Below are 27015 nucleotides of genomic sequence, written 5' to 3'. Positions count from 1 at the left end.
TTTTATTACGTGGTTAAAGAGCAGCAAATGGTGCCAGCTCAGATCACTGCTGTTAGGTGCTGGCTGTATAACACAGCTGGCACCTACCCTGTAAGGTCCGATCTTATCTCCTGACCTCACTCCATGCATCTGCACCCGACTTGAAAATCTTCTGTGGTGGGATCATAAGCCACGTTTCAGTAGCCTTATGGTGAAGTTATGGATTATTCTTAAGACTTCTGTTTCTCTCCATAGGATGGGATTGTACTTGGCGCTGATACCAGAGCCACAGAAGGCATGGTTGTAGCTGACAAGAACTGTTCGAAGATCCATTACATAGCTCCAAATGTCTAGTAAGTATCTGTATAGTATAAAGGGCCAATTCTAGACACCTTGTTACTGGACTTTGGCATTGATGGGTTTTTACTACCTATATATGGGAAAGGTGTTAAGTGTTGTATCCTTGGGGACCAGCTCTAGGGCCCTGAATGATTGCGAGAACGTAGTCCTCAGCATCCTGTCCTTCCTTACTACAAACCACAACGAGACAAGGCTTGAATGGAGCATCAGTCTGACATGGGCACTGACATCTTAGCCAGTGTCTATGGGACTTGTGGAGACAGCGGAGTATAGTGCTCGGCTCTCTGATGGCTTCATGGACCACTGCTTCATTCAAGCTGCTTCTTATTGCCATCCTGCATTGAAGAGGAAAGAGCTTCTCGTCATCAGAACCAGGTGACGTGTGATACAGTTGGAACACTTTTAACTCCCCGTGACACTTATTTTAGCCATAGGTGCAACCACGTTTATAAAACGTACAACGTGGGTACCGGTTGTGTTATACAGCGGGCATCTGCCTTTAACACCAGCAACCAGAGCTAGCTCCAGTTTAGCTGCTGTCTAACCATGTAGATGCCACTGTCGATCCATGGCAATGGCATTTAAATGGTTTAAATGTGGTGGCACACAATTGTGGCCAATGCTGAGCTTCATAGAAGATGGTTATTCTGACTGTATTGCCGTACTGAAGCATTGCAGTATATTGTAGAAGTGATCTCGGTTCAAGTTCTCAAGGGGGATTAAGAAAGGAAGTAAATGGTTGCCATTGCCATACAATGTATTTAAATTTGCAAAAAAATATTTTAATTTCCCACCACCAACCTTCTTCCCATCCAAAATATTATTGTCAGCTCCTTAACCCCAAGGAGATTTTTTTCATTTTTTGTTTTTTTCTTCTTTCAAGAGCTATGACTTTTTTCCATCCACATAGCCATATCAGGGCTTGTTTTTCTGTGGGACGAGTTGTACTTTTGAATGAGACCATTCATACTGCCACATAGTGTCCTGGAAAAAAAAATCCAAGTGCGGTGCAATCCCACAATGGTTTGTTGTATTTTTTATTTACCATGTTCACTGTATGGTAAAATTGACCTTGCAATATGATTCCCTAGGTCTCAGATACCAAACATGTTATAGGTGTTTTAAGTGGTGAAAACAAATTCAGAAATTTGTCAAAGTGTTTTTGTCACGCATAACGTTCTCATTTTTTGGGGATATGTCGCTGTGTGAGGGCTTACTTTTTGCACCCTGAGGTGATGTTTTTATTGATACCATTTTGGTGTGAACACAATATTTTAACCACCTCTTTTTTATTTTTAATGGGGCAAAACAGGTGATTTAAACTTTTTTTTTTTTTAAATATTTTTTTAAAACTTATTTTTTTCTGTATTTGATAGTTCCCTTAGCAGACTTGAAGCTGCGATCATCTGATCGCCGTGCTACACATAGCAGTGTATCAGTGCTGGCTGTATATAGCAAAAACAATGATCTATTATCACTAGCCATGAGCCAGCGATCACAGGAGGATCAAGATGACGGGCACGGGGGTTGTCAGCAGCAGACCCGCTGCTGTTGTGACAATCCATCGGCGCCCCATGATCACGTGATAGGCGTGGCAATGAATGGCGCACTTCCAGTCTGCACGTGTTAAATGCCTCTGTCAGTGATTGACAACGGCGTTTATCTGGTTAGTAGCCGCGGGTGGATCTCGATCAGAGATCTTATTAAATTGGTTTCTGATTATTTTACTTTTCGTAGCTAGTTTTCAAAGCCGTTCTTGGAAAACGAGCATGTAATAATTGTCATTAATGATGAAATAAAAGCTGCTGGATTTCTAATACCAGCCTTGGGCGACGGGCCTAAACAAGCAGTCCTATTCTGATGAAGGTAAAGACATGCCTCTCTGGGGGGTGAAGCAGAACTCGTTGACTGAGCAGTTTCGTAGTTTATACAGCTTTTTGCATAAAAATAATCAAACCATAAAAAATGATAAAATGCCAAGCTTGGCATGTCATCCTCTGTCTCACATGACCCTCAAATACAGCAAACAAAACTCAATTGATCTTTTGGTCCTGAAAAAAAGAAAAAGTTAAGATTATGTAAAGTGTAAATACACACTAAAGTCAGATGTAAACATAGAAATAGCACATTTTTCTTTTACCTTATGCTGGCAATTCATTTTTGTGTACCTGTTTCTTAGCTGCTGCGGGGCTGGAACAGCGGCCGATACAGAAATGACAACCCAGATGATTTCTTCCAACATGGAGCTGCACTCCTTGTCAACGGGACGTTTACCCAGAGTAGCCACCGCTAACCGAATGCTAAAGCAGATGCTGTTCAGGTAACTAGGCAGTTAAAAAGTTAGGGAAGGGAACTGAGTGGCCCTGGTGTGGCTCAGAGCAATTATTTTGGACCTACAAGGTGGGTTGAATGTAGTCAGAATGATGTGGCTGAGAGGTGACACTTGTGCATGTATGGTCTGTGGATCCATGATGAGTTTCCTTGTAAGATCATATGTACATCTGTATTATCTGAGATGAGCGGTTGTGAACTCTTTATGTCCTGATACAATATCCCATAAGGTAGTTACCATATTTTTCGGACTATAAAGCCCATCGGACCATAAGACACACCAAGGTTTTGGAGGAAGAAAAAAGAGAAAAAATTGAAGCAAAAAATGTCATGACGCACTGTTCTGAGGGGTGAATCTGCTGCTTACACTGTTATAGGGGTAATGTCCCCCAATTGTTTACTAATATCCCCATCCTGGTATGTATATGTCCCCACTCCAGGTATTCATGGCCCCCTTCATCCGCATCCTGGTATTCATGGCCCCTTCTTCCCCATTCTGGTATACATGGCCCCCTCATCTCCATCCTGGTATACATGGCCTCCTCATCCCCATCCTGGTATACATGGCCTCCTCATCCCCATCCTGGTATTCATGGCCCCCTCATCCCCATCCTGGTATTCATGGCCCCCTCATCCCCATCCTGGTATTCATGGCCCCCCTCATCCCCATCCTGGTATTCATGGCCCCCCTCATCCGCATCCTGGTATACATGGCCCCCTCATCTCCATCCTGGCATTCATGGCCCCCCTCATCCCCATCCTGGTATTCATGGCCCCCCTCATCCGCATCCTGGTATACATGGCCCCCTCATCCCTATCCTGTTATACATGGCCCCCTCATCCCCATCCTGGTATACATGGCCCCCTCATCCCCATCCTGTTATTCATGGTCCCCTCATCCGCATCCTGGTATACATGGCCCCCTCATCTCCATCCTGGTATACATGGCCCCCTCATCTCCATCCTGGTATACATGGCCCCCTCATCTCCATCCTAGTATACATGGCCCCCTCATCCCCATCCTGCTATTCATAGTCCCCCTCATCCCCATCCTGGTATTCATGGCCCCTTCTTCCCCATCCTGGTATACATGGCCCCCTCATCTCCATCCTGGTATACATGGCCCCCTCATCCTCATCCTGGTATACATGGCCCCCTCATCTCCTTCCTGGTATACATGGCCCCCTCATCCCCATCCTGGTATACATGGCCCCCTCATCCCCATCCTGTTATTCATGGTCCCCTCATCCGCATCCTGGTATACATGGCCCCCTCATCTCCATCCTGGTATACATGGCCCCCTCATCTCCATCCTGGTATACATGGCCCCCTCATCTCCATCCTAGTATACATGGCCCCCTCATCCCCATCCTGCTATTCATAGCCCCCCTCATCCCCATCCTGGTATTCATGGCCCCTTCTTCCCCATCCTGGTATACATGGCCCCCTCATCTCCATCCTGGTATACATGGCCCCCTCATCTCCATCCTGGTATACATGGCCCCCTCATCCTCATCCTGGTATACATGGCCCCCTCATCTCCTTCCTGGTATACATGGCCCCCTCATCCCAGCCTGGTATGCATTGCCCCCTCATTCCCATCCTGGTGCGCACGGCCCCCTCATTCCCATCCTGGTGCGCACGGCCCCCTCATTCCCATCCTGGTGCGCACGGCCCCCTCATTCCCATCCTGGTGCGCACGGCCCCCTCATTCCCATCCACAGCAGGTAAATCCTGACTTTAATATGCACCCCCCATTTTACTCTAAAAGTTTGGAGGAAAAAAGTGCATCTTATAGTCTGGAAAATACGGTAGGTAATAAATAGACATATGGAACCTTGAGAAGACTAAGGTAGTTGATCACGGTTTCTGTCCAATGTTTTGCTGTCTATGTAGTGCTCGGTGAGCTTTATTTTTCAATAGTCAGCATCACTCCTCCTTATGGGCTCCGTATGCTGTGCCATGTTGTCCTTGTGAGGCACTGATACTAGAGAACAAGGCATTGGTTAGAATATGCTGTGGCTTTTTTTTTTGCTTTACGTTAAGGTGAGTTATAAGAGGTCCAGTTTGGACCCATAGCAGACACTATTATCTGAGTTTTGGCGTAGAAAGTCTAGTCTCTCACAATTATTGCCCAATGAAAGAATGACTTTTCATCTTTCATCTAAACTTTTAGTGTAACCTGAATCCTTAAAGGGGTTGGTAACTACTAGTACAACCCCTTCTTGATCAACATGTTTGGCCTCCATAATATAATAAAGCCTATACTCGCCTCCCGTGCTGGCGCCGGCACTTGCTGTCCCGGTTGTTGTGACACAGGCATCACTGTCTCCACCTTGGACAAATCGAACATGTAGAGGAAGTCCAGTCCACAGCTGATCTTGAACTTCCTCTTCCTGCTCAATTCGACAGGAGGCGGGGACAGTCACAATGGCACTAATTGGGCGATGGCATTACATGTCACAACTCACAACAACCACGAGTGCCGATACCTTTGGAATGGCGCCGGCACAGAGGCGAGTATAAGCTTTATTATTTTATTGGGTCCAAGTGAGGGGTATAATAAGTTTTCGAAGTGGGCAACTTCTTTAATATGTTTGATTTAAAGGGAAACTGTCAGTAAGATTTTCCCTAGTAAACCACAGGTCCTGCAGCATAGGGCAACTTGAAACATTTCAAATGATGATACCTATTTCGTTGCCATCCTGTGCTCCTTTGTGCCGAAATTCGTCTTCTATAGATATGCAAATTAGGCATGCAAGTGCACTGGTGGGCGTATGTGTACACTTGCAGTCCTAGTCTCTGCTTTTCTTTTCCCCATCCAGCACACCCAAGCATCATCATTGATAGCGGAGATAGAGGCTCTGTGCCTGATGTCACCTCTGCTCCTTGCCAAAATCTCCCATGTGTGTACACAGGTCAATCACCTGGAGTAGGCGGGTAGAAGCCGGCCAGGAGGCCACACAGGGCTAGTGCGAGTTCTCCTTGCGGTTCTCGGCTGCTTCCAAAACTAAGTTTTCTTGGCTTTTCATGGGCAGCCCAAATCTGATGACACACTCCCTTTGAGGTGCTGCGATCCATCATTCTGCTGAACTTTAAATAGGCAATGCAGCCCCTCTGTCCTGCCTGATCTCGCGCATATGGAAACACTTTTACTTTGTTGGTTGGGACTACCATAGCCATTGAATATTGTGCATGTGTATTACCAACCCCTCCCTGCTGCGGGTGATCCTCCTTTTTGCCCTACAGGTTTTCCCTCCCCTGTATGTGTTGTTTTTGCATCTATCTAGCCATACTAGGGGTTTTGTCTCTTCAGAATGAGTTGTGAGCACTGAAAACCTGGGGAAAAAAAAGTCACCTTTTGGGCATCAGCCCTTCATATAATCCCACTAGGCCAGGATGCATCACTGACTGATGACTTGGTGCTATCCTTCATCCATTGGCTTCTTTGTTTCGACCCGTAGACTGTTTATCCAAACTAGTCAATGTCTTACAGGTATAACCTCGAAATCCATGGGGGCTCTGTCCACTAAGACCTCCATCAATCAGCAGGACAGGGTTGGTTGGAGGTTCCGTGCTGTGTGCCGAAGACTGTCAAGCGATGTATTCGTCTAATTAAAAATGAAGCGGTGGTCAAGTATGTCATTGCTGTCCCATACAAATGGGGGGGCAGAAGTGGTGGTACATTCTGGCCATTCGTGGGTTGTCAGTGGTCGGACCTACTCCACTGATCCATCCTGTGGATAGGTGATCAGCTCCATCTTATCAACACCCCTGTAGTCTTACGATCTTTACTATGGTGGGGAATTGCTGATTAACTGTAAAAAATGTTAGCAAAATACTCCTATGGCAGAGGCGATCTCCTCAGTTATGTCTTCTTTCTAGAAGAGGGAGATCTTGTATTCATTTCCCAGAATTAATATTAAAAAGTTTTGTTTTTTTGGACCCTTGGGACAGTCATGGCCAACTAAAATATCTGCTGCTCATGTCAGTAGTAATATTGCTTTTATACTGTATTGGTCGGGGTTGTCTCAGAAACATTTATCACCCATCCACCGGATTACTGGGGTTGTGCAGGTAATAAGACCCCACTGATCCCTTGAATGAAGGTCTCCTGTATGAATGTCGATCTTGGCTTCATGGAAGTCGTGTGATTCACGTACGGCCTGTCTGCAGTTTTATGCCGAATGGTTGGTCCAGAATTGTCCCGTGACCATTGCCGTCTTGCAGCACTAACCTTGTTATTGCGACTCCTCTCGGGCTGAGCGCTATGTAACGATGGTCACCTTCCGGAAGCTTGTACAAGTAGGACTCTGTAAACTGACAGCCAGCTTAGACCCCACGGAGCAGACCACGGTGACAGATGATATCGTTTCTAGTTCTCCGGGCTCCGTCCTGTCAGCCATTGTTCTAAAGCGTCACTTTTTACAGGGATTTGAAGGGTTTGCCTGCATCCGAGATTGAATCGCTCCTCATTGTGTTCATTTGTCTGACAAGGAAAAGCGAGTAGGAGAGAAGGCTCTGCATGGCAGCGCCGCCATGAAATATTTATACCAATCGTAGCAGCGGAACAGTTTAATTCTGCAAGGAATTTTCAGCAGCTCTAGGCAGATGCCATACATCACCGCGTGAAAGCAAATAGGCGAGTGTACATCATTTTAAAGTTTTAAGAAAAGGGGATCTGGGTTTCTGCCTCTGGCTTAGTGTCAAGCATCAGACTTTTTCACAAATCAATTACATTGGACCACTTTTAGTTTTAGCAAGTTTTGGCAAAAAGTGTCAAATAAAAGAGAGCTTTGTGCCGTTTACACAGACGAGAAATCCGCTTTATAAAGATAAAGCTGCCGTCTCATTTAGTCAAGAGGAGCGTTGGCGTACATCTTTATACGCAGTTTAACATCTCAGCTGTCGGATAAAAGGGAAAGGCTTCGGGTGGAGAAAAATTAAGGTTTTGGAGTCTCGTGACTATAGGGTGAATATCATCCAAAAATTAACTTTTTTTTAAATTTTTCTCACCTATTATACCATGGCATAGGCGTCTCTGGTGAAAAGAAGTTATCCACAGAGTAGGTTATAGAATTTAGTGATGAGTGGGGGGCTTACAGCTGGGACTACTCAAATAGGCAGAACGGGAATTTGTATCATAAATGTATACATTCTCTATGGGGCTGCCGTAAAAACCGAGTGAGTGATGATGCTGCCACAATTAAATTGGACACGTGTTCACAGTACAGCTGGTTTCTCGGTTACCCTACCTACTTGTCATTGGGGGACACTTTTAACAAAGGACGTGTGTATGTGGATGAGACCCTCACAATCTCCATATATATTAAGGAGTGATGCTGACCGGGGACCATAAGGAAAGAACTGATTAGTCCTGAGCAGTTCTCGGCCGGCTTCTCCTTGCCCTGCTCCATTTGATTGACAGGTCATGTCTTATGCACACACGCTTCAGAAACCTGTTAATCAAGTGCATCAGACCCGGGAGAAACCGGCTGAGGGACGCTCAGGACTAGTCACTTCTCTCCCTGAGGGCTCCAGCAGCGTTTTGGGGCTTCGGATTAGTCCGTTCTCTCGCTAAAGGCCCCCGGCAGCCTTATCAATCCGTTTTCACTAAAACGCCACAGTATTTCAGACCCCGTCCATCTTGGCTGCAGTCGCACAGCCAGGCTCTCGTTCACACTGCCCATGGTTTGAGCTGCATGAATCTAATGATGGGATCCTTTTAATATGGAGTTGGTTCTTTTTTTTCAATTCGACCAGCTCAGTTTTTCTGGGAAGGCTTTCTCCAAGATTTTTGAGACCTTTGTCAGGATTTTTGGTCATTCATCCTGAAGAGCATTTGAGAGGTCACACCTTGATATTGGAGAGAAGCGAGGGTCACAGTCTCTGTCCTATTTCATCCCAAAGGAGTTAGGGCCGAGGTCCTCCCCTTCTATGTCTGTATGGACCTTGTGCACTGGGCACAGTCATGGGGAACAGATGAGGGGCTTCCCCAGACCGGTCCCACAAAGCTGAAAGCTACAATTGTCCACAATGTCTTACACTTTCTGAAGCGGTAAGGTTTCCCTTCCCTGCAACCAAGTAGCTAAGGCTGACCCCTGATGTATTACCCTTCCACTATCTGTACAGCAGGCACAATTCAGTTAGATGATAACGACCTTCTGGAGTCACCAAACCCAGTTTTGTCCATCAGACACAAATGAAGTGCGATTTGTCACAGCACAGAACACGTCTCTTCCAGATGCCAATGGTAGGAGCTTTACACTCGGCGATGAAGCTCCTGGTGGGGGCGCAGTATTTGTGCTGATGTTAATACCAGAGGAGGTCCGGACTCTGCAGTTATGGGGTCAGCAGAGCGATGATGACTTTTCTGCTCTCTGTTCCTCAGCACTCGGCGACCCCACCTGTACGGTTACAGGGTCTCCACTTAGTGGATGAGTTGCTGCATCTCTCAATAATATCACTAACAGTTGACTGGGGAAGATTTAGGAGGGAAGAGATGTCATGATCGGACTTATTACACCAGTCCTGGAGGGGAGGGGGGTTGATGGGGTTGTGACCAGGGACCGGATGTTATACACTGAAGGTGGGTGGGAGGCTGGATGTGGTACACCGTGGGGCAATGGGGGCTGCATGAAAACACTGAAGTCATTGATACGCATGTCACAACATTTCTGTTCCTACAGAGTATATCCGCAGTATTCCAGGTCGATAGTATTGCAGGAAACAATGGTGAAAGTCTTCTGTATCCTGATCATTGAATGGAATCATTGTATATTATTTGTTCTATCACCTGACAGGTACCAGGGTTACATCGGGGCCGCCCTTGTACTAGGAGGTGTTGATTGCAGCGGCCCACATCTATATAGCATATATCCTCATGGGTCTACTGACAAGCTTCCCTATGTTACAATGGGTAAGTAAGAACTTTGGTGACTTTACATCTTTGTGTAGTATGTATGTGTGTGTGTGTGTATATATATCTATCTTTATCCCTTACTTGATTTTTCAAGAATTATTTTTTTCAAATAAATTCATAAGCTGTGCTTTACATACTGAACCCATCTCTCCGCCACTTCCCCCCCATCCTTGTTGACATGTCACAATTACTGGGTACTTGACCACTGTAGCCAATCACTGGGCTCAGCAATCCATTTTCTTAGGACTACCTCGGGATCCCTGCTAAGTGATTGCTTGCAGCCGTCTTGTGGGTTTTTTTTTTTTTTTTTTTATAATCAATGCAAGCTTCCGATGTAAAAAAAAATAAATTCTTGAAAAACTGGAAAATCCTTTTACATCTCCGGCCTACACCTTAGATAGTCTGTTCTACAATTACGATCTGTTTTTATATTAAACATTCAGTATTCAGTTACTAAAAAAGTAAATTGCAGATCCACAAACAGTAGTAGCAATCGGTGATTTATCTGCTAGAGCTCACTAGGTTTGTTGCTTTTCCAGCCTGTGCAATACCCAGTTTCTCCACTAGGTGATGCTGTTGCACAGCAGAACACGTTTAGTTGTGCTGTAACTTTCCTGTTGTCTGGAGTTTGTATAGATAATCAGCGATTCCTTCTTTTCTATACATGTAATTCTAGTACCTACGATGTATCCACCACACCTTTTTTTTTCTCCGTCTTAATTAAAATTTGGATAAGTGTAAATCTAAATCTGACTTAAAAATGAGTTTTTGCTACATTTCTTCCATTTTGGTTGCTTTCTTTTGTTGATTTCCCTTTTAGCAGTTCACTACCTCATGATATTTTATCAAAATTGCAGCAAGCAGCCCAGTCAGTTATACATTGCTGGAATCAGGGTCTATACCTCATCATCATCATCCTGCTCTCAAATTACATAGCAAAATCCTACTGGCTGATTCCTTTTAAAGTTTTTTTTTCCCAGAAGCATTTAACATGCATCGGCAGGGACATGCGTAATTCCACGCACCCCTGACATGATTTAGAGGAGCGCAATTTGTCCCGAAAGCGACTATACCCCATATGTGGTCACAAACTTCTGCTTGGGCACACAGCAGGGCTAGGAAAGGAAAGAACTATTTACCTAGAATTATAGATTGTGAATGCCAGGTTGCTTTTGAAGAGCCCCTAACATGTGAAAACAGCAGAAACCCCTGATAAGCGACTCTATTTTGGAAATTAGACCCCTCAAGGAATTTATCTAGGGCTGTAGTGAGTGTTTTTTAACCCATAGGGGCCTAACAGAATTTTTCTAACATTGAAACGTTGAAATCTGAGATTTTAGTGGTAAAAATGTAATTTTTGTATTTGTTGCAAATTTGACAGGTACACAAGGGTTAATAGGTGAAACTAGACCCAACAATGTACTGCGCAGTTTCTCCCGAACGCAGTGCTGCCCCATATGTTGTCAGAAATTACTGTTAGGCCACACGTCACGCTGAGAAGGAAGGAGCGCTATTTGGCTTATGGAGCACAGATTTTGCTAGAATAGTTTACGGGCAACATTTGTGGAGCCCCAAAGGTGCCAGAACAGCAGAACCCCCCCCCCCCCCAAATGTCCCCCATTGTAGAAACTGCACCGCTTAATTAGGCTACTTTCACACATCCGGTATGATTGTTCCGGCGGGGTGCGGCGGAAATCCGGACCGCCAGATCAGGCGTGCAGCGGTGACAGCGGATGCAGGTGCGGCGCCTGATCCGGCTTGTAAAACATTTCAAGGAGCCGCAGCGGGAGCAAGCGAGAGAGGCAGCACCGGGGAAGCCGGTATGTACGGAGGAGAGAGAGGCAACACCGGGGAAGCCGGTATTAAAGGAGCCGCAGCGGGAGCAAGCGAGAGAGGCAGCACCGGGGAAGCCGGTATGTACGGAGGAGAGAGAGGCAGCACCGGGGAAGCCGGTATTAAAGGAGCCGCAGCGGGAGCAAGCGAGAGAGGCAGCACCGGGGAAGCCGGTATGTACGGCGGAGAGAGAGGCAGCACCGGGGAAGCCGGTAAAGGAGCCACAACGGGAGCAAGCGAGAGAGGCAGCACCGGGGAAGCCAGCACTGGGGAAGCCAGTATGTGCGGAGGGGGGGGGGGGAGAGAGAGCGTGCGCTGTGCCAGGCACTTGTGGGGTTAAAACTCAGTGCCCGCGCATGGTTTGTTGAAAAATTGCAGCCAATGTTTTTAGCTGACGCCGGACGGCGCAGGTTTGCTGTTTCCGGCAAAATCCGGAGGCGCCGTATGTCCATCCGGCACGATGCGGCGATCATTACATTCTATGTGCCAAAACCGGATCCAATTCCGGATCCGGTTTTCACACTTTTCGCCGCATCGTGCCGGATTAAAAATAACGGATATGTGAAAGAGGCCTTAATCTACAGCTGCAGTTGCAAATTGCCTCTTCAGAGAAAAAAAGAACTTGATCTCTATAGCGCCACCTCTTGGTAGTAGCGATCCTACAAGTCACAATCAACCCTTTAACGAATCTTGTAATATGACTTAGGATAAAAGCCAAATCAGAATCTCAATTTGCAGACACGGTGTTTCGGGCTATTGGCTCTCGTCAGTGCAAAGTATGAGAACTGATTTAGCTAGGTGAGAGGCTCTGGACTGGGGTCTAAGGGGTAAGGTTTCTCCTTGTGGCGAATGACATGCCAGCTCTGTCTTGTCAAGGTAAGGAGGCTTATTCGCCGTGCAATGCTCCTCTGGGAAAATAATATGCAAATTGCCTCTTCAGAGAAAAAGGGGACTTGAACTCTATAGCGCCACCTGTTGGTAGTAGTGATCCTACAAGTCACAATCAACCCTTTAACGAATATTGTAATATGACTTGGGATAAAAGCCAAACCATAATCTCAATTTGCAGACACGGTGTTTCTTGCAGCTGCAGTTGCTATTTTATAACATCAACTCCAGGATTTTTTTCTGGAGAATTGCAAATCTGCAAGTCTAGTACCTATACGTTGTGTCCCCAGATAGTGTAGAGCCCCCATATCATGTAGCACCCCTGTGTCCCCATACAGCAGGGGTGGGGAGCCTCAGGCCCCAGGGCCATTTCCGGCCCTCGATAACCTTTTATCAGGCCCCCGAGCAGATTCTCTGGGACCACATTCTTGGGCAGGGAGCTGTATTTTGATTGCCACAAGCTCATTAATTTCTTCTTGCTCTGTTAGCACACACGCAGTGTTCACTACTGAACATTGAAGGGCATGCAATGAAAGATTACATCCTGACACCAGTGCCAGAGTCAGGATCTACTTTGTGGGCGGAGTTTGTATGGCCCCCGAAGGATGGTATAAATATCCAAATGGCCCTTGGCAGAAAAAAGATTCCCCACCCCTGCCATACAGTGTAGCACCCTCATACATTGTGCCCAGCTTGTGCTTCTGACGATATGCACCCTGTAAATTAAGTGCCTTATCTCCATTACAATAATGCCAAACTTGTGGCTTCTTACTGCGGTTTAGGCACAGTTGGGCTCAGAAGGCGGGGTGATTTGTTTTGGGAGCGCAGAATTCACTGGATTTTATCTGGGGGTCTGGAGCCATGTCACTTTTTTGAGTCTTTATTCTAGCAGTAACGTGGGAACCCCAATAGTTCCAGTGACAGATGACGGACCTGAGGGGGGGCTGGTTTTGTGTTGGATAAATTATGGTTTTGTTGGTAACATTTTGGGGTACATAATATATTTCGATCACTTCTAGAATAAGTCTGGGATCACATTCTTGTGTTCTGCGCTGAGCACTTACCTCGGTACCTCGGGGTTTCCATGTAAATCTCCCAAAAATGCGATTCCGACGAAATCCTCAATGGAACCACCCACCTTAGGCTGGTTTCACATTTGCGCTTTTACAGCGCACGCACGGCCGGGGGTAGCTCCGCCCCCGAGCCGGCTCTCTGCCCGGCGTGCCCGCCCCTAGCTTGTAGCGCCACCTACTAGCGGACAGCGGCGCCTGCGATCGGCGCACCCTATCTTTAGCATAGGGTGCGCAGATCGTGCGCAGGCCGTGCGCTAGTTGCGCTTTGACCTGCGCTGCGCACTTTTGACGGTGCGCCGTGCGCGCCAAAATCAAACTTTTCGGATTTTGGCGCGCACGGCGCACCGTCAAAAGTGCGCAGCGCAGGTCAAAGCGCAACTAGCGCACGGCCTGCGCACGATCGGCGCACCCTATGCTAAAGATAGGGTGCGCCGATCGCAGGCGCCGCTGTCCGCTAGGAGGCGGCGCTACAAGGAAGGGGCGGGCACGCCGGGCAGAGAGCCGGCTCGGGGGCGGAGCTACCCCCGGCCGTGCGCGCGCTGAAAATGCGCTAATGTGAAACCAGCCTTAATGAGACAGATGGAGACACTTTGGAGTCCGTTTCGCACCGTTGGTCTCCATCTTTTTAGGCGTGCACATATCTCTGGTTGCTCACACTTGTGTGGGTTAAAAGTTGCCTGTAATGATTTGACTCTGCCGGAACACAGACCAGTCCAAAGTGGCTCCATCTGCCTCTTTAGTGAGTGGTTCCATCCTGAGTTTTGTCTGAATCATGGTTTTAGGAAATTTACAAGGAAACCCCGAGTATAAGCGCTCAGCGAAGAGCGCAGGATAAATGTGAGCCGACCATAATTCCGAATTTTGGGAGGTAGAATGAACAAACCGATATCAGTACAAGAATAGTTCTTATTTTCGGATTTATTCTTTGGGTTGGTGTAATTGGAGCGATACCAGAATTATATTGTTTTTTTTTTTGTATGGTTTGCTGCTGTCACACACTAAAAATGCTTTTTTATCAAAAGTAGGCTTTTTTTTTTGTCCTTAACAAATATCTAGAGACATCCCCCTTTAACTGAAAGGCTTGTTCACATTGTGTAGGATTTGATGAGAATTCAGTCGGGCCATTCCTTGTGAAGCTACGGTTTTTAAGCAGAATCTGATATGATTCCAATACAGAACATGACACTTACCAAAAAAAAAAAATCTGTGGAAGCAATGAAAATTTGCATCATTCCTACGAAGCTGAAGAGTGACCTCACCGAGTAGCAATGGGATCAGTCTGGATCGGCAGCAGAAAGCAAGAGTCATCCACTAAAGTTGTTTCAAGATGGTTTATAGGACTCGATCCATCAGCCATGTCCGTAATCTGTAGCGGTCAGTTGGGCTCTGTGAGAACCGCCTCCGACCTGACGACATCCACGGCTCTTGGTTAGCCGACCTGGCGCAACTTCATATATGATTCACGCCACAATGATGATTTCGCACCGGAATATCAAAGGAAGAGTCGGGTAAGAGGTGGTTCGCGGGCCTCGCATCAGACAGCCACAGATCACTGACCATCGATTGCCACCATCTCTGTACTTGGGGCTTCCTTGCCCTGTTTTTCTTTGATCTTTGTGTTACTAGTGGTGAAAGTTACGCTTTTCTGACATATTACGGCGATGCCGTGCTCTACAAATGGTCATAGCAGGCATTAAACTTCCTAATATCGTGTGTTGCAGCCCGCAGCTTCTGCAGACGTGAAGCGCCGGTGTTTTGCATTTAGTAAGACGCACGCTTTTACCCCGCGCCGAGTGTAAACAAATAATTAGGCTGTGTGGGCAGCGGAGATGTGCTGCGTAAGGTGCCGGGATGATAGAAGGATGTGGCACTGCAGAAAGTGCTGATGCCGGCAAGGTGTCCTGTCATTAAGGAGTTAGGAATGCTAATTAGTCTTCTTTTTTTTTTCCCGTTACCCTGGCATTTTTGTTTATTACTTTAATTTTTTTTTTCCTTGTGCTACATTTTATCTTGTGTTATAATTAATGCCGAGGAGGAGGAATACCTACTCATATCTGCAGTATGTAGGTTTGTGCCTTGCAAAGGATTGGTTGATGGTTGCATCCTTAGATCACATTTTATTCATGCGCCTGCGGCCCATCGCTTCTCTCCTCCCTGACAGAAGTTGACGTCTGTGACTTCATCTCCGCAGCCGGAGACATCGCAGCGCATGCGCCAGATATCGACAGGCGGCATAGATGACGTCACAGATCACAGCTTCTATCTTCTTTCCCTATCTTGCATATTAATAAAAAGCAAGATCGAGAAAAAAAGAGGTAGCAGAACCTTGACTAATGAACAACTTCCATTTGTGACATATGGGCACACAGAAGGAGCTGTCAGTCACTGATGGGATCGCCCACTGGACCCAAAATCCCAGAAAGAGCAGAAGATTAAATGATGAAAACACAGGATATTTGGAATCTTTACTCGCCAAACTATATATATCACACTGCCCCGCACCACTCGCTCTATAACATGGGGCCGCAGGTTGGACAGCATTTACATAGTTACAAGATATATAGACATGTTACTGAACTAAATATTTTATTAAGAAAAATAGTTTGACTTAAAATCTCATTCAAAATGTTAACAAGTAGAACTTGTCCAACTCCTCATGTTATACTTGTTGCTTGTACATTACACTGTGACCAGAGGGGGCACTGCTGCTTCATAAGTGGGAAAGTGTGTTCTTTATATACATGTTCTGGGATATGTATATCTATATTTCCTTATATTGTTATATTCTGTATATAATGATACAAATCTATTCAGTGTGTGAGATATATTATATATATGCACATTAATATACACACAAATATACACATACACACAAGGTAAATGATTCTACATGTGTATGTGTGTATATTAATTTGAGTATGTATAGAAATGTGTGTTTATATACTGTGTGTGTGTGTATATATATATATATATCTCTCACACTTAATAGATTTGTATGCTTATATATACACGTGGGTAAGGTATTTATGTAAATGTGGCATATATAGCCGATAAAGGGATGGGTGTACAAGGATAGAGACTATATGGTATCTGTTATAGTTTGTTACCTTTAGTCTGTAATGAGACAGATATTTCCTATGTGAAAGGTCAAGAAGAAAGTTTCTTTGTGGGATCGACCCTGCAGATACTGAGGGAGAGAGGGATGTACAGTAAGTGAAAACAAGCTGGACTAAGATGTCCTCAATAAACAATTGTATATCTGGGCTGCAGAGGACAGGGATTGACATGGAGGTCACTGGATACCTCCCTGTGGATAGGAATCAAAGGGTTATGCATGCATATATTATTAGATGAGCACTGTCTAATGGGCAGAACCATTCTCCGTGGTGGCGCCAAGGTATGGATTACTTGGTCTCTGTAGTTTTTAGAGTGGCGCTCCCGCGCCTTGCTGTAGTGCTGGCGTTTTCATCAGTGGTGCAGTGGGTGTTCATACAGTGGTCTGCCTTGCGATAAGTATCGCAAGACCGGGAGTGCTTCATCCGGTCTGGCCTGGAAGTGACGCAATGCCACTCGGGGCATTGTGATTGCGCATGACCGCCAGTTTGTATGGAAGCGCTGATGCTTCCAGAAATGAAAGGCTATGTCTGCAGTTCTAATGGTTGCAGGGGGAGTCGGGATATCCTCTTGCACGACCTGTAGCAATGATGACTGTGTGGAGAAATGTATAAGAGTGGTCATAACAAATGATGGAGAGGCTTCCTAAGAGGGAGGAGATTAAGGTTATCATTGTCAATGATAGAGACTTATAATATGGCTGCTCTAGTATGGGGTATCAAGGGAAAAAAAGAGTAACCATTCTCCAGTGTCATAGAAGAGGAGACATGAGCCAATATAAGGGAAATATAAGAAGTTAAAAGGGATATCAATCATCAAGGGAAAATGTGTATTACAGTAAGGGACTTACAAGGTTTGAAATTTAAATAGGAGCCAATGTCATGGTTGTGAGACCAATCATGTGACGGGGAGGGGAGCATCAGTGACTCACCTAGGGCTGTGGGGGGAAGAATGATTAATAATCAATGATAATAAATTGTCGCCTCTCCTCGGCCTGTCGCCTCTCCTCGGCCTGTCGCCCCTCCTCTGCCAATATATGAATGCACTGAACACTGGGTTTTGCTGTTCCTCTTGTCACTAGGTGTGTACATAGAGTCTGACACAGTCTACTTAATACTGATCTGTTAAATCATACATTTCCACAAGGAATAGCACAGGAAGTGGCACAATGTGTATTTCTTGGTAAAGATGCTTAATAATTAATGATGTTAAGGAATACAAGTAATTATTAAAGCAGATCTAGTAGCAGAGTATCGTTGACCTTTTTAAATAGAATCTGTTGTGTGCTCAAAGGAATTTAGTTAAATGCCTTGTAAGATTCCCCTGATTTTGTAGCTCTTTTCTGTTTTTGGAGCTCAGCATGTGAAATCTACTTGTAGTGCAACTGAGCGCTTCTTCAAAGTCTTTTCTGGGGGAGGGGGGGTGCTTTCACCCTTCCTCCCCAGACGCTGACGATTTATTATACAGTCAGATCATCTGTTGAGCTGTGGTTGGCAATGTTTGAGAGGGAGAAGTAAAGGCGGATGCTCCCAGAGGAGACTGAATAAGCACCCAGTTGCACTGCCAGCAGAGATTTCACTTACTGTGCTCCATAAGCAACAAGTGTGAATATCTCTGCAATGGAGTGACTCTACACAAATCGGAAAAGAGTGGCAGAATTAGGGAGGTCAGTGATTTTCACAAGGTATTTGTCTCATTTTTTTCATTCAAGAGACAGGTCCTCCTTAAAGGTTACCTTTTTTTTTTTTGCTGGCCTAACCAAAGTCCGATGTTTGCAATGTAATTTTACTCTGCAATGCTGCAGGGAAAGACCGGACCAGTCCAGGAGGCTTCTTGGAAAGACCACCAGGTCTCTCTCCCTACATGTGTAGGCAAAATACCCACCCCATCAAAATAAGCACCATCAGGGCAGTCCATTATAAGTCAATGAAGTCTGCTGGAGCCAACGGATCTTGCATAGAGTTGTGGCTTCTTTTTTCAGATTATCGGATGTCTGGTTAAAGAAGTTTTCCTGTGCATTTAAAGCGCAGGTACAAGTCCGTCCATAGTGTGGACAGACCGAACTAAAAAGCCACGATGGCTGCTTCTTCCTTTTAGATGTCCGTCTGCGGAAGGATTATTTAATGAGCGCCTTAGCCTACACACACCAATAAAGCGAGACAAAGTAGTAAACTTTCATTCATAATTTTCAACTTACAAAAAAAAATTATAGGTTGTAATTAACCTTTTCCTTGCTGCAGTCTTCACAACCTACAAAGGCGTTAATATTCATAGCGAGCGTTCCCAGTAGCCGTGGCTTAGTGCCAATCTTAAACTGCGCTTCTAAGTCCTTTTACATACTCTGTAAATAATTGATGGATATGCCTGCCATGTTTCAAGAAGATGTCCCGCTCTACAGGAAATTCTGAATGGTGAGTGAGCAGGATTTTTTTTTTTGCGCAAGTAAAAAAAAAAAAAAACAGTTTTGTATGTTATTATGAAATAATAACTGACACCAGAGTCCATTTGCTGATGGAAAGCTTTCTTATGTCTCACAAGGGGGTTTAAGAGATACTCCGTGCTTACTCAGGAGTGAAAGCATCAAATTAAAGTGTTTGTGCTGACAAAGGAGAAATTTTGGATTTCAGCAAACAATGCAAGATTGCGCGATTGCTCCGCTCATCGGCGAGAGCAGCCCGGCCAGGCCTTCGTAATGAAATGCATGCATACAATTAAAGCCACTTGAAGTGCGTAGCTGGAGGACGCGTTCCGTCAGTCTCTGGTGACCACCGCCGCTCCCCGTACACCGGCTCCGTTTCATATTCATAAATCAGCTCTTCAACACATTGGCAGCACAGGTCCCACGGAGTAGGCAGGAGCATCGGGAGACCAGGCCTTGCAGCCAAGAACAGAAGTGAAAAATGATCCCACTTGATTGGGCTCCTGGATTTATCTCTGGAAGGAAGAGCAAATTGAATAGCAATGAGCATGTGTGAATAAGCACCTTGTCAGGAGATCTGACACTGACAGATGAGAAGGTTCACAGATAGAGCTTCCACCCTGCTCTGTGGCTTAGAGGTCCTGCTTGCTGGGAAAGGATGACTCCTAGTCAGTGGGCAATACATCTTCCTTTTGTATTGGCGTTGATCTGAGAAAAATAGCAACTGCTCCCCACCCCCCGAGACCTAATGTTGTTCCCTAGTGATACCCATGTATATGTTGGGTATCACTAGAAAACTTGTTTTTTTCTAATTATCCAAATGTGTAAAATTTTAGCAAAATTTTCTATCCCTAATTGTTTATATTGGAAGCAAACACAAATTATACAGCGTAAAGGTAAAGCAGAAAACCTTGTATGTGATTCTACAGGACAAAATGCTGCATATACCATTCATTTATGTTTTCCTGGAGATGGGTGTAGTCGCGGGGCAGATATTTTTCCAAGTTTATTCAGTAGGCTAAGGCTAGTTTCACATTTGCGTCTTTGTGCGCAAGTAGAAACGCATACAAAAACGCACATGCGTTTTTTGCATGCGTTTGCGTTTTTTATGCGCATGCGTTTTCTAGGTGTCACTTTTCACAGGAGGAAAATCCTTGAAACAGACTCCACCAATGTGACACCAGTGGGCGTGTGTCTTGGGAAGGGGGTGGTTTAAACCAGTGTCTAGACATGTTTACTCTTAAAACGCCTGCGTTCCCATAGACTGTAATGCGTTGTTTTGACGCATTCCGTGCGCAAGCGTACGCATGTTTTTTTGACGCCTTTGGGCGGACCCAAAAATGCAACATGTTGCGTCCAGCAAGTCTAGGCGCACACCTCGAAAAAATGCATGCGCACGAAAATGCATACAAGCGCATGCAAACGCAAGACCATGCGCCATGTTAAACATAGGTACGCATGCACATGGATGCGCACAATGCGCTGCGCACAAAACCGCTAATGTGAAACCAGCCTAAAAGGTTTCAATATGGCAAAATCTTTAAAGGAGCACTCTGGACAAATCCTGCTCATGTTAATTATTATTAAATAACATTGCGACCAAGGCTGATAACATGTTGTGTCTGGAAGATCTAAGGGGTAAAGTTTCTCTTGGGGAGACGTACAGTCCATGCAATGCTCCGCTGGGGATTAAATAGGTAACTGGTCTGTAAGAGAATAATCGGATCTGTAGCGCCACGTATTGGTAGTCAATATTGACACTTTGAGGCTATGTGCACACGCTAGCGTTTTTAAACGCTCAGGAAAAGGATCCCCTTCCTAGAAATCGCTCGTCTTTTTCAGCGCGTTTTTTGCGCGATTTTTGACGCGTTTTTTGACACGCGATTTCTGGGATCATTGGGGATGGCTAAAAACGCTCAGCAATGCGGAAATTAATGAGCATGCTGCGTTTTTAGCCGCTAAGCGATTCCTGAGCGTTTAAAAACGCATGCATTGGCACAAAAAGCCAAAAACGCATGCTAATTAATTTGATGCATCTTTTAAGCGTTTCTGCAGCGTCTGAGCCGGCTCAAACGCTGCGGAAACGCTTATAAAACGCATCGTGTGCACACAGCCTAAAGGTTCTTGTCATATGACTTTGGATAAGAAATCAAAACAGACAGTCTATTTGCATACACGTGTTTTGGGATGTTTACGTCTCATCAGTGCAGGAACAAGCACCCAAAACAGGGGACCTTTTAAAGGGTTGATACTTTTAGAACTGCTATTTCCAGAGTTCCGGTGCTGTTCCTTTCTGAAGAGACTATTTGCATGATAAGCACATTACGCCCCCTAGGACTTGCATTAGGCATGACATGATAGGAGGGATGTATACAAGAAAGTCTGCTTTGGTGGAGTTACTGGATACCGGGATATGTAGTTGGCGTACCGTGCCCTGAACGTGGAGCACATAGTAGTGACATGGATGCATTTTTTTTCATACGTTGACCTATTCTTTGCGTTTTCATATCCAATCAAGGTTTGTTGGATTATTCTGTAAAGGGCCTGTCACACTAAGCGATATCGCTAGCAATATCGCTATAACTTGTGACGTTATAGTGATATTGCTAGCGATATCGCTATGTCTGATACTTACCTACAACCCGCTCCCCCGCTGGATATCGCTGATCGCGCGAGAACAGGCTGGACTGTTTCTCGTCGTCAGCTTCCTGCGGCGCTTCCTGTGGAGAGACGAGCGACGAGCGTGGACGCGGGCGGGAGGACGCAGGATCGCCTAGGTAAGTAGCGACCCCCGTCCCCTGCGATGTCGCTGGTGAGATCTGCCTGTGTGGCAGCTCACTAGCGACCACTTAGCGATGTACCAGCGATCCTGACCGTGTCATATCGCTGGTCGGGATCCCTGGTACATCACTAAGTGTGACAGTACCTTTAGGAATTGTGTTATCTATACGTGTCAATACACATTTATAGCCAAGCCGAATGATGACCCGGACTGCAATGGGTGAGCCTTCTGGCAGAGAACATGTTAACCATAGCCCGTTTGCTGATTTTGCTGGACGTGCATTTTTTTGTTTATTTTTTTCTTCCCCAAAGCCTCCTTTGGTCATGCACAGAATAAATAACACCACCTATAATAGACTCTCATTGCCCAGCACACGTAGGACAAAGCCATCGCCCGGGTACACGGTTAAAACCTGCTCCGGCTTTAGTGTTGATATATGAGCCTCTGTAAGGGTAATGATCCTAAACCGCCGCGATCTCCTGTAACAGCAGTATCTGTCATATTCATTGGGATTACCACGCTCATTGATTTGTGTCTGTAAATCTGCAGTCCCTACCCTTTAAATTTGATCTCTAATTGGGCCTCCTTAAATGGTTCAGACCCGGCTAGTGTGTATATCCTCGGAGCGCTGTCACCGGCAGCATCTTCTCCTCCCATTATACATTCTGCAGATTTGATGGAATCAGCAGGACTCCTCATTTGAAACAGTTTAATCGTCTCCTCTATCCTCGCGTTAAACCATTGAGGTGGTCAAGCGATGCACACAAATCATCCTAAATGGAGAATATAGCTCTCTCTGTGACCCAGCTAAATAGATAGTGCTATGCAAAACAAGTTAAAAAGTAATAAATGCCAGAGGAATCTTTTAATTGGAATAAAAAATTAGACCCAACTTTGTTTCCTCGCCATTGCAGCTGCATTCCTGTACATGGCCCTGGCAGCTGCTGGAGCGCTTGTATTATATTTTATTTTTTATCTTTATTTTTTTTTTTTGCAAAAGGATTAGTCAGCCTGGAAATACTTTTTCTTGATAATGCTGAATTGCTTTTATTGCCTCTCCCCCTTCCTAGATTACACATAAGGAATATATCTGGGGTGTTTGGCTGCAGCTTGGGTTACCTTGATAGATTGTTTATTGAGGCATCTTTATTACAGATCAAATCCATTTCACTAGATGTAGGTACACATTGTCCCCCTCGCAGGCTCTGATGTCCCCCGCCCCCTCGCAGGCTCTGATGTCCCCCGCCCCCTCGCAGGCTCTGATGTCCCCCGCCCCCTCGCAGGCTCTGATGTCCCCCGCCCCCTCGCAGGCTCTGATGTCCCCCGCCCCCTCGCAGGCTCTGATGTCCCCCGCCCCCTCGCAGGCTCTGATGTCCCCCGCCCCCTCGCAGGCTCTGATGTCCCCCGCCCCCTCGCAGGCTCTGATGTCCCCCGCCCCCTCGCAGGCTCTGATGTCCCCCGCCCCCTCGCAGGCTCTGATGTCCCCCGCCCCCTCGCAGGCTCTGATGTCCCCCGCCCCCTCGCAGGCTCTGATGTCCCCCGCCCCCTCGCAGGCTCTGATGTCCCCCGCCCCCTCGCAGGCTCTGATGTCCCCCGCCCCCTCGCAGGCTCTGATGTCCCCCGCCCCCTCGCAGGCTCTGATGTCCCCCGCCCCCTCGCAGGCTCTGATGTCCCCCGCCCCCTCGCAGGCTCTGATGTCCCCCGCCCCCTCGCAGGCTCTGATGTCCCCCGCCCCCTCGCAGGCTCTGATGTCCCCCGCCCCCTCGCAGGCTCTGATGTCCCCCGCCCCCTCGCAGGCTCTGATGTCCCCCGCCCCCTCGCAGGCTCTGATGTCCCCCGCCCCCTCGCAGGCTCTGATGTCCCCCGCCCCCTCGCAGGCTCTGATGTCCCCCGCCCCCTCGCAGGCTCTGATGTCCCCCGCCCCCTCGCAGGCTCTGATGTCCCCCGCCCCCTCGCAGGCTCTGATGTCCCCCGCCCCCTCGCAGGCTCTGATGTCCCCCGCCCCCTCGCAGGCTCTGATGTCCCCCGCCCCCTCGCAGGCTCTGATGTCCCCCGCCCCCTCGCAGGCTCTGATGTCCCCCGCCCCCTCGCAGGCTCTGATGTCCCCCGCCCCCTCGCAGGCTCTGATGTCCCCCGCCCCCTCGCAGGCTCTGATGTCCCCCGCCCCCTCGCAGGCTCTGATGTCCCCCGCCCCCTCGCAGGCTCTGATGTCCCCCGCCCCCTCGCAGGCTCTGATGTCCCCCGCCCCCTCGCAGGCTCTGATGTCCCCCGCCCCCTCGCAGGCTCTGATGTCCCCCGCCCCCTCGCAGGCTCTGATGTCCCCCGCCCCCTCGCAGGCTCTGATGTCCCCCGCCCCCTCGCAGGCTCTGATGTCCCCCGCCCCCTCGCAGGCTCTGATGTCCCCCGCCCCCTCGCAGGCTCTGATGTCCCCCGCCCCCTCGCAGGCTCTGATGTCCCCCGCCCCCTCGCAGGCTCTGATGTCCCCCGCCCCCTCGCAGGCTCTGATGTCCCCCGCCCCCTCGCAGGCTCTGATGTCCCCCGCCCCCTCGCAGGCTCTGATGTCCCCCGCCCCCTCGCAGGCTCTGATGTCCCCCGCCCCCTCGCAGGCTCTGATGTCCCCCGCCCCCTCGCAGGCTCTGATGTCCCCCGCCCCCTCGCAGGCTCTGATGTCCCCCGCCCCCTCGCAGGCTCTGATGTCCCCCGCCCCCTCGCAGGCTCTGATGTCCCCCGCAGGCTCTGATGTCCCCCGCAGGCTCTGATGTCCCCCGCAGGCTCTGATGTCCCCCGCAGGCTCTGATGTCCCCCGCAGGCTCTGATGTCCCCCGCAGGCTCTGATGTCCCCCGCAGGCTCTGATGTCCCCCGCAGGCTCTGATGTCCCCCGCAGGCTCTGATGTCCCCCGCCCCCTCGCAGGCTGTGATGTCCCCCGCCCCCTCGCAGGCTGTGATGTCCCCCGCCCCCTCGCAGGCTGTGATGTCCCCCGCCCCCTCGCAGGCTGTGATGTCCCCCGCCCCCTCGCAGGCTGTGATGTCCCCCGCCCCCTCGCAGGCTGTGATGTCCCCCGCCCCCTCGCAGGCTGTGATGTCCCCCGCCCCCTCGCAGGCTGTGATGTCCCCCGCCCCCTCGCAGGCTGTGATGTCCCCCGCCCCCTCGCAGGCTGTGATGTCCCCCGCCCCCTCGCAGGCTGTGATGTCCCCCGCCCCCTCGCAGGCTGTGATGTCCCCCGCCCCCTCGCAGGCTGTGATGTCCCCCGCCCCCTCGCAGGCTGTGATGTCCCCCGCCCCCTCGCAGGCTGTGATGTCCCCCGCCCCCTCGCAGGCTGTGATGTCCCCCGCCCCCTCGCAGGCTGTGATGTCCCCCGCCCCCTCGCAGGCTGTGATGTCCCCCGCCCCCTCGCAGGCTGTGATGTCCCCCGCCCCCTCCCGTAGGCTCTGATGCCCCCCGCCCCCTCCCGTAGGCTCTGATGCCTCCCGCCCCCTCCCGTAGGCTCTGATGCCTCCCGCCCCCTCCCGTAGGCTCTGATGTCCCCCACAGTGTCCATATTGTAGACCTGAATAGGTAAGAGATGATGCTATAAATCCAGTTAGTTTTTGCATAGTCCTATATGGTTACACGATGGATATTTTTTTGCAGAATTGAAATGCCTCACATTTAGAAACATCTAGGTTTTGTGTATTCCCTCCAGGTAAAAACCACTTCTGCTCATGAGCAGTGTCTTGTATAGCTACTCTGTCCCCATTAAAGTAAATGGACATGAAATGCAATTTGAACAACAAGGGTAGTGTCACTTTTTTGGGGAAAAAGGGTTTTTACCATGAATAGGAGATGAGTCGCTGATCGTCTGCAGTCTGATCATTCGGGACCCCCACTGATCCTGCTGTGCATTGATGAAGCGGAGTGGAAATTTGAGCATGTTCACCTCCACGCTTTTTTATGCGTTTTTACAGGAGCATCCTCCTGCTCATAGATTATAGTTAGAAATGCGGATTTTTCCGCGAAATTAATGAGCATGCTGCGTTTTTACCGCGATGCGGTTTTTCGTGGAAAAAACGCTTCCGTGTGCCAAAGTGCGGAATTCATTAAAATGAATGGGATGCTTCTTGTAAGCGTTTTTTAAGCGGATTTGCCGGTAAAAACGCGGAAAAAAAACACGTGGGTACACAGCCTCATTCTTGCTGAAAAGGATTGTCTAAGGCCTGTTTCACACATCCGTTTGTGTCCATGAGTCAAAATCCGCCGTTTTGCAAAAAAAACTGATCCGCCATTTTTCTTGGCGGATCCGTTTTTTTCCCATTGAGTTGCATTACCGGCGGATCTTGACGGATGGCCAAAATTTTGACGTCCGCCGACATGCCCGAACGGACCATGCAACGTTTTTTCAGGCGGCCGGATCCGCATTTCTCACTGCGCATGCCCGAAAGACTTCACTCAACCGCAAATTTAACCCTAAACTCTGTTCTGGCGGCTGAAAAATTTTCTTTCTCTCTCTCTCTATTGTACTTTGCCGGCAGTCTCATGGAGATTGAATGAGTTGGCAGCATATGTGCCTTCTGTGGATCAATGGGGAGCCCCACCAGTCATACCCCACTTGATCTAGGTAGTGATCAGTTATCCTTGTTATAACCAGAACACCACCCTTGTATCACCAGCAGGGGTGGGCAAATTCATTTTCTCAAGGCACCACATGAGACACTGGCTGTTGTGGAGAGCTGAAACAACTGGCTGAATGTAATTCTGTTCATCATTGTTTTATATACATTTTTATCGCTTAATATTAAAGGGTTTGTCCGGGCTTTTCACATAATCTCAGTGCATATCTGGGCTGCAGAATGCTGACAATAAGTAATTTACCTTCTGTGGCCAGTTTTCAGGGTTTCCAAGATATCATCTCTTGCTTGTAAGAAAAACGTCCAAGGGGGGGTGTTCTGGCATTGAAATGAGAACTGGTCGTTTCCTCCTACTCTACTAAAAACATGCCCTCTATAGCAACAACCTCACCCTCCATATCAATAGGCCCTCCCCGACCACATGAACAAGCCCTCCTCACACAGTAACAAATCCTCCCCCTCTAGCAGCCTCAGTGCAGTGAGCAGGACCACCCAGCTGCTCCTCCCCCAGACACACGCTGAACAGTGATCTATGGAAAGTGAAACTATTGAGGAGGAAACGACCAGTTCTCATTTCAATGCCAGAACACACCCCCCCTGGACTTTTTTCTTACAAGCAAGAGATGATATCTAGCAAACGCTGCAAACTGGCCACAGAAGGTAAATTACTTATTGTCAACATTCTGCAGCCCAGATATGCACTGAGAT

The 27015-nt window shown here is 47.7% G+C and overlaps 1 protein-coding gene across 1 annotated transcript in view; it reads left to right on the top strand.

Moving 5' to 3' along the window:
- The window catches only part of PSMB7 (proteasome 20S subunit beta 7), a 77638-nt gene that overhangs the window by 13273 nt on the left and 37350 nt on the right, over positions 1-27015 (top strand). The window contains exons 3-5 of the mRNA XM_073590709.1: positions 235-332; positions 2519-2659; positions 9474-9589. Of these exons, the coding sequence (XP_073446810.1) occupies positions 235-332; positions 2519-2659; positions 9474-9589 (355 nt within the window). The remainder of the gene's footprint in view (positions 1-234; positions 333-2518; positions 2660-9473; positions 9590-27015) is intronic.

Source organism: Dendrobates tinctorius, unplaced genomic scaffold (genome assembly GCF_039654945.1).
Source record: "Dendrobates tinctorius isolate UK_male_01 unplaced genomic scaffold, ASM3965494v1 ptg000120l, whole genome shotgun sequence".
Taxonomy (NCBI): Eukaryota; Metazoa; Chordata; class Amphibia; order Anura; family Dendrobatidae; genus Dendrobates; species Dendrobates tinctorius.
Note: the sequence above shows the minus strand (reverse complement) of the source record. Positions and strands in the feature narration are given on the sequence as shown.